This window comes from Priapulus caudatus, unplaced genomic scaffold (genome assembly GCF_000485595.1).
Source record: "Priapulus caudatus unplaced genomic scaffold, Priapulus_caudatus-5.0.1 Scaffold97, whole genome shotgun sequence".
Taxonomy (NCBI): Eukaryota; Metazoa; Priapulida; class Priapulimorpha; order Priapulimorphida; family Priapulidae; genus Priapulus; species Priapulus caudatus.
In genome coordinates, this window is record NW_014577158.1 from 470,882 (window position 1) to 479,594 (window position 8,713).

An 8,713-nucleotide genomic window follows, 5' to 3' on the forward strand; every position below is an offset into this window, starting at 1 on the left:
TTATCGAGTTAAACACAATAAATCATAGGTAGACTAAGGCAACTAAATGTTGAATTTTGCCGGTTTCAGTCTGTCTTACTCCTTATTGATATACTCCTGATAACATGTATGCAGCAATAACGAGCTGCCTGTATTAATGACAGTAAATTGTTACTTATATTTAGTTTCTCATTATTATTCTCGATAGGGTGCAGCACCATGCAGATATGTTAAGAACTGCATGATTGTGTGTCGTTTGCGTTTTCCATTTCACTTTTAACTTTACAATAATTATGACTATGTAATGAGCTGCAGTTACTGATTTACAGAGTCATATAGGGTGCACTTTTCAGATTACTGGATTCGCTCAGACATTTGTTCCCTGATGGGAAACTAACAAACAATCACGTTCGTTTTTTATTTTAGCGAATTCGTCACCAAGGAGAGTGTTTGACTCCACGTCCGGCCACGAAACCATGGCAACGGGCTCACTGTTTGACGTCGATGACAACAAGTACAAAAGAAGAAGCGCGATGGAGTTGTTTGGAAGATGGTTCAAGTGAGTGCGCTCGTATATTTGGCTGCCGCGTGTCAATCATTGTCTACTCTGCTCTTCTGTCACGGCTTACGGATGTTATTCACGTTATTTGGTAATGCCCTATAATTTTGGGGGTCATTATACATAGCGTAAATGCATCAGTATGCATGTGCACTACTTTGTCTACTATTGTGCACTACATTGTAACCTACTTTCTGTGTGTAATGAAGTCTCTTGAAACATAGAGTACTGCAATCACACCTATATATAAGGATCACTTGAGGCAAACGTGAAAAGCAGCCCTTGCAGACAGGTGTCCCTTCTACATAGGTGGTTCGCTGTATAACTGCCACATGAGAGAGGCGCAAAAACTGTGTACGGGTGTCTATTCTACAGATGTGACCACTAACACGCCAGACTGTACCATCATCACCCAACCCTTCGTCACCATTTCGAACCCTTTCTCAGCCTTCTTCTAACCTTTTCTTTTACGATATTACGTTACGAGTTATAATACGTAATCTGTGAGAAATACCGTCTCGTTCTCTTCAAGGTCTCGTTCGACGTCGAGACGAAACGTCCGGGACCCGAACGCCATGTACAAGAAGTTTGCGTTCATTGTCGTCGCGGCGATGGTGGGGCTGCTAACGCTGCTGCTCGTCATGAACAGGCTGGGCCGGTCGGGGGACAACGACGATCCGCTGCTCGACCCGATGGCTAATCCAAACATCAGGGTGGCCGACGTCGTACCCAACTAGCTGCCTGCATGCGGATCTCTACTCGGCAGCACGACTTGGTCATCTGTTCGTGGCCGTGTTGCCAGACGCTGGACATGACCGGTCATTCTTTGGAACCTATACTACCAAACTCTGGGCACGACTGGTCATCCGTTGGAGGCCCTACTAGCAGCCTTTGCGGGTCTACTGGTCATCTATTCAACTGGCCCTAGCCATTAAACTCTGGCATGACTGGTCATCGTTGGAGGCGCTACTAAGCAGCCTATTGCAGGTCTACTGGTCATGCTATTCAAGGCCATACCATCAGACTCTGGGCATGACTGGTCATGCTGTTGAAGGTGCTACTAGCAGCCTTTGCAGGTCTACTGGTCATACTATTCAAGGCCATACCATCAGACTCTGGGGCATGACGGGCTCATTCATCAAGGCATACTATCGGACTCTAGGCACGATTTGGTCATCTATTCAAGACATTCTAGCAGACTCTAAGGGCATGAGTTTTTGGGCAGATTGATTGCAGAATGTCGAAGTGGATTTCGAACAGGGGATGCGCCAATGTGCAGCTACGTGATTCAACAAATGCGGTGAGCACCTTGTTAGTTGACGACCATTCTATGATTGGTCACAATTGAATTTATTCGCGCACGAACGAATCCAACAAAGTCGTTTATATCGGCGACGATGCCATTTTCTACGTGATGGTTTCACTCGAATAACGAAATGTTTAGGGGGGAGGGGGTGTATCCCTTGTCGCACTCTGGCAGGTTTGGTGAACACTAACTGATAAGGGCTTTCTAGAGTTTTTCCATGTTGGCTTCATTCTGTAAGAACGATGAGAAAACGTGTGGAAGCCAATGAAGGGTGTCATTAGCATAGTAGCAGTGTTCCTACGTTACTGTATATCCAGCCATCAGTCAATGACATGAATGGTCGAAGATTTCACTATAGAAGAATGAGGAAGATGATTCCCGTCATGTCGAGAACATGAATTTATGGCAATGTTGAATCGAAAGTTTGAAATCAGCATATTAAATTCGGGTGCAGTGTTATGTTAATCTATGAGCTGCGTTAGCCGTATTAATACGCGTAGACTAATATATTCGAAAGTATTCAATAATGTTGAACCGAAATTATTTTTGGCTTTCTATTTGTTACTTCCCTACTTTGATACTCTCATAATTATAGCAAGAAGGATGGGCGTGTTTCTAGTAGGGTAGAGTTTAATTTATATGGTGTGGGTAAATTTCTCTAATACGCCCAGTATCCCGTCACACCGGGGTGGCGTCCTAAAGTAGGGGCACACAAGCGATTTTTATCGCACCGATCGCCGCTAATGTTTAAAATCGACTCGAAAAATTCGCCGTGTGCCGTTCACAGTCGACGCGATTTTAAAATCGCCCGTACGAATGCCGTATGCCAAAATGTTAGCATATTTTCGGGCGATTATTTACGGCCGGCGATTAATTTACGCTGGCAAATTCGCCGTCCGTGTGCCCGTGTCCGGTTCGCTATTTTTGTCGCCCGATTCGATTTTTTCTAAACCAATCGACGTGTTGTTGATCATCATGTGATGCATCATGTGTATCATTGTGATTTCGCGTCGCAGTTGGCGGTACGCGTGCGCTCTCAAATTCGCTACGTGTGCCCTTTGTGATCGGGCGATTAAGATTCGCTGCGAAATTTTGAATCGTGTGCGAATCGTTGCGACTACAATACGCTCGTGGGTGCCCCTAGCATACACAGAGAAACAAACCCTCCACCTCATGAAAGCATATTTGTTAATCAGTGTGGCTCTGGGTCCAATTATATAAAGGTGGGTGATATTGGAAAGATTTGTAATAATTATTGCCCATATATGGCTAAAGTAATTGTAAATATATTCTCGTTATGTATTAAAGTGGTTTACATTTAACGGTCAGCGACGTGTGTAGCCTTGTTTTATTGTCTTGATGTGATTTTGCCCTTTGTTATGCCTAAAGTGTGTAGGCACTCCTCTTATTAGTGTGCTTGTAGTATACACATGTGAATTAAAATTGGTTAACTGTGCTGTGTTGTACATAAATCATCGATAATGCCCGTATGACAAATTGTTCGTATTCATTTGTTACTTTCAGTTGTTTTATCATATTTAATTTCTTTATTTGCGTGTTATATCAGAAGTGAATCTAAAGTTCAGGGGGTCTTAACCAGGGTCACCACATCCCTTGAAAGTCCTTGAATTCTGTCTTTTGTCATTGAAAGTCCTTGATTTTTCTTTTTGTCATTCAAAGGCCTGGGAAATACGTCCAAGTCCTAATTTTATGTCTAATGTCCTGGAATTTTACATTTTTGACCTAAAATAAAAAGCAAGTTTTCATTGCTGATTATCTGACCAACCTTATTCCAAGTGTTCGATAAAAACTAAAAGAGAGAGAGGGTGAGCGGGAAGGCGAGAGAAGCAACTATATTAGAAGGTGCATCCATGACTGTGTGTGCGTGCCGTTTGTGCCGTACGTGCGTTTGTCTGCGCGTGTGACTGCGCATGCGTGTGCACATCTCTGTCTGCGTCCGTGTGTGCGTGCGCGCGTGTGTGCGTGAAGAGAAGTATTGCGAGAGAGACAAAGAAAGAGAGAGGGTGAGAATCACGGAGAGGGAGAGGGTGAGCGGGAAGGCAAGAGAAGTAACTATATTAGAAGGTGCATCCATGACTGTGTGTGCGTGCCGTTTGGGCTGTACGTGCGTTTGTCTGCACGTGTGACTGCGCATGCGTGTGCACATCTCTGTCTGCATTCCTCCCTACCTCCTTTCTCTCCTCTTTCCTTACTTCGCCTCTCTCACTTCCTTCCCCTCCCCCCTCTCGCGGATAGTATCGCCCACGGCATCAGTTGCACGGTGAAAAGTTAGCCAGGCAAATGGCTGGTTTTCAGCCTCAACTTTTTCACACCCCCTCCCCCCCCCAAAGCCCAAAATGTGGGGATACGGCTATAATACGCGTTTTTTACAGTCACGCAAACACACAAACACATCCACAACCCAAGTCCACACCCTAACCGGGACGCGACGACGGCAAGGTTGGTCGCACGCACGCTGGCGCGTGTCTTATAGGCGTGACATGTCACGATTTTGTGCTCGGGATGAAAATGTTTCGCTGAATACGGTCATATTGGCTGCAAAGCTTGTTCACCGTGATGCTGATGCCGCTGGGCGCATACTATCCGCCGCGCGAGGGGAGTTAATTGAACGTGCAAGGCAAGAGAAACGGAGCAAGGCCGAGTATATTATAATATAATATATACATGTGTGTATATATATACGCCCGAGAAAGAGAGAAAAAGTGCGAAGGAGAGAGATAGAGAGATAGCAGAGAGGAGAGAGAGAGAGTAGAGAGTGGAGAGAGAGATGAGAGAGAGAGAGAGAGGCGAGAGAGAGACGAGAGAGAGAGAAGAGAGGAGAGAGAGAGAGAGAAGAGCCGAGCCGAGGGAGGTTGAGAGTCGAGGAGGAGGGAGAGGTGATGGGAAGCGAGGAAGCTACCGGTATAGAATGGAGTTATGTGGCATCCATGCGTCTGCGTGGCGTGCCGTTTGTGGCCGTACGTGCGTTGTCACGCGGTGACTGGCATCGTGTGCCCATCTCTGTCTGCACTCTCTTCCTCCCCTCCTCAGTCTCTATCTCACTCCTTTCTTTCCTATTTCCTTCTTCTCCCCTCTTCACTTCTCCCCTTCAGTATTTCCGCTTCCGCCTCCTCGCGCATAGATATCGCCCACGGCATCAGGTGCCTGTGAATAAGTCCAGGCAAATGCTGTGTTTTTCAGCCTCAACTTTTTCACGTCCCCCCAAAGCACAAAATGTGGGGATACGGCTAATAATACAGCGTTTTTACAGTACACAAACACATCCTACCCCACAAGCCTAACGGACGCGCACCACGCACGGTATGGTAGCAGCACAGCCGCGTGCGCGTGTCGTTTAGGCAGTAAATTATCATTTTGTGGGCCTCGGGAGTGAAAAAGTTTCGCGGAAATACGGTCATGTTGGTTGGCAAACCATTGTCACGACCGTTGTTCTTGACGGCCGTGGCGATACCATCCGCCGAAAGCGGAATAACGGAATTAAGTGATTCACCTGTTATGTTCTGCCTGACACGAGGCAATAAAGAGTCAGCATAGAAGAACCGGCAACGTGTTTATTATTATTTTTATTGAAATCTTTATTGGCATGTAATGTCAACTCAAAAATACATGTATTTGAAGACAGTCTTTTTCATGAAGAAAATAGTCTGATAATGCAATAGTGGTTGAGGCAGTTAAAATAGAGTAAAAGTTCCGAGTGCTCCGCTACATTGTGTGATAGTATAGTTCTGAGTGACGCCATGTCACATAAAAGCATACATATTGTCCCAGGACGCGTCAGCTGACTGCTAGGTGAATGACGAGTATGACAGACTATTGTGTCCATCGCAATGGCGAGCTATATAGGCTGTTTAATGCTGCTGTCGCACTCGTGGTAAAACAACAATTTTTACTTTTAATATGAATCTATCAGGTATATGATGATGATCTATAAAACTGAAATACTTGTCCTGATTACTATTAGCAAAAACCCGTCCTGAATGTCTTGAAATCATTGAACAAATAATGTGGAACATGTTAACGCATCGCTAGCGCACCGGACAAGCGCACGCGACGGGCCGCACACACACAGACATACGAGTCACACGCCGTCGCGCTGATCGCGCAGAGCAGATACGCGCACGTCCATCGCTCCCATACTTGTGTGCAAACTGTATATATTTATATTATGTCGCATCGCCCATTGCGCGATTGTGATATTCCCTACACCCCCTGATGTCTGCGGTTACATTTCAAAAGTCGGTATAAGCCATATAAGCCCGTAGACTGATTGAATGTTTTTTAGGAGAATTTGATGTAAATAATTAAATAATAAACGTTAGATAAAACACCCCATCCCCGAATACGATGATACAACCATCACGCCTCACCCCTACTGTCCTGGCATATGTACCACCACTCGCAAGGGATGCGGCCATATCAAAGGGCTAGTACGGTAGATGACCCACCAGGTCGCTGGCCGTTTTTTACGCCAAAACGTGTTGTTCCCTGGAAATCGTACTATCTTGTGTATGGGAACGCGGCAGAACTATGCCGCTGATGGCGTTAAGTGGCTTATAATTGTTGAAGTTTGTCGATTACAGAATGAAATTTTGCAGGGAAAGCTGCTGCATATAGACACGTGCGCACATGATTTTTCGTACAAATATCGTGACTTAGTTTTATTTAATTTGGGATGTGTAGCTCTTCTATTACCGGCAGTGTACTGGTGCCCGACGTACTGGATTGGTGATCATTAGTACGCCTAGATTGCCTGCTGATAGCTTAGATAATTCTTTAGATAATGCAGTGTCAATGACCTGTAGCCACGACAAAAAAAGGACACAAGATGAAGTGAGTAAGAAAGAAGTCAGTTTTAATTGAGCAACCATCGACGTACATTATAGAAACGTTGCCCTGCTGTATCTCGCCATAAATAATTTATACACCAAAAGAATCACAATTTGTGACGTAAATGCGCTATAACCGCTTTCCTGCGATGGCGCTTGCACTAAATAGGCTTACTGCTGCGTCCGACATGTTTTTTGTGAATCCTTTACTCTAGATATAGACTTTTTCTCGGCAGGTGGAGAGGAGAAATACCCCCAATTTGCCATTCACGCATATTGCCAACTGAATCTTGTAAAACGACCAAGACGATGGTCGACACCCAGCCGACTTGTTTGTGTTATATATAATGATGCTCTCTATTGCCAAACCTACTATTTCCCTTTTTTGTTAATATCAAACTAGCTGTATTCATTCCGATACCGGGTTCCTACCAAAATGGAGGCAAAATCCGTTGAACTCGACTGACTAATGGGCAAATTCCCATGTTTGGCGCAAAAAAATTTTTGGCCGTGGCTCGAACGTACGTCACCTGGCGTGCTCCAAATAGACGTTCCATAATGGGGCAATAGGCAGTAAGAACTAACGCGCAATTTCAACATGTGGTCAGAACGTTCCGTGAGTTATGCGTTGACCGAACCAAATGTTGAGCGACGGAGCGGACGTCCGACAGACGACGACCCATGGAATAGCTCAACTGTGACGATGTCAAGGTGAGCTAAAACTTGTGTTAGAAGTTCACGCGAGTCCACACCTTAACCGGCTGTCTCCACCCTCTAACTTATCTATTTCGATAAGTATTATACGAGAAACTTGTATGATATTGATTGCGATTTCAAGGGCAAAATCAAGCACCCTCTGTAAATAAGTTCTTGTGATCAGGCACAAAATATTGTGAAGAATTATATACAGGTAAAAGGCGAGATGATTGTTGTGACGATGCTATCATAACTATTATATACGAACTCATACATATATAAGCTGGTAGTTATTGTATGCCTTACGGAGATCCTGCCGCAGTACTCACGCACGCACGCACGCCACGCCGCAGCACATGAACTGCGCATCGCCCGCATCACGCCCGCGCTGAGAGTAAAAATCAAATGTATGATTGAATCACTAACACCAAGTGCAGCACTAAAAGAACCGTGATCTGAGATAAACATGCTACGTCATTTTTATTTAACTACAGGCATAAATTTTGAAATACCGTGGTCCTGCTAACGTGACACAGGGTGTATTTTACAGCTGTATGGTTGCATGAACCCATCACCACAACTGGGTGCGTTAGTATGTGTTTCCTATCTTTACAGTGTTATTCTCGAACATCAGGCTTAGCTAGCGTCGGCACAATACCACGTTACCTGTCAGCACGCCGGCACTGTACATCAATTCCTTATGTACTAACATGCCATTTTTTTCATGTCAGGAAGAGTAGCATTTATGATGAAAACGTACAACGCAGTGTCTACACTCCGTCCGAGTGGTGGTGCTGGTGTGGTTGGGGTGCCTGGTGGGATTGTGGTAGTGGTGACGCGGCAGAGAGGAGGAGGGGAGGACCGGGAAACCCCGCGCACCAATTTTGAAAGCGAATCAAAAACCATTCCATCTAATGACGTCCTCGATGACGGCGTGACAGTCACTGGACCTGACCGCGGCGCCTTCACCACGCCTGACGTCCGCACCTGGCGCCACTAGCGTGCAGAATATCAACCAAGACTTACCACTGTATGATGTGTCACTTAACTAAATTATCTGTAAGATAACCGTTTAGAGAGACCTCTGGCAATAATCAAACACTGTCGAATTTTCAGCTTTCTTTCCACGAAACAAAACGACCCGTCCAAAACTCCGCGCACACCAACAGCAACATATCAGGACTAATATATTTTCATCGTCGGCAAACTTCGCCCCAGCCACACAGTATGACCACGATAAAGGCAGTGAGAGAGCAGTATATGCAGATGAGTCTCCTCTGCTCTGCCTGCCTGGCTGCTGCTCGACGCGAGAAGCACAACAATGTA

The 8,713-nt window shown here is 45.3% G+C and overlaps 1 protein-coding gene across 1 annotated transcript in view; it reads left to right on the forward strand.

Moving 5' to 3' along the window:
- The window catches only part of LOC106805049 (zinc finger protein-like 1), a 9,378-nt gene extending 7,928 nt beyond the window's left edge, over positions 1 to 1,450 (forward strand). Inside the window, exons 5-6 of the mRNA XM_014806522.1 lie at positions 406 to 538; positions 1,071 to 1,450. Of these exons, the coding sequence (XP_014662008.1) occupies positions 406 to 538; positions 1,071 to 1,275 (338 nt within the window). The 3' untranslated portion in view covers positions 1,276 to 1,450. The remainder of the gene's footprint in view (positions 1 to 405; positions 539 to 1,070) is intronic.
- Positions 1,451 to 8,713: the final 7,263 nt, after the last annotated feature.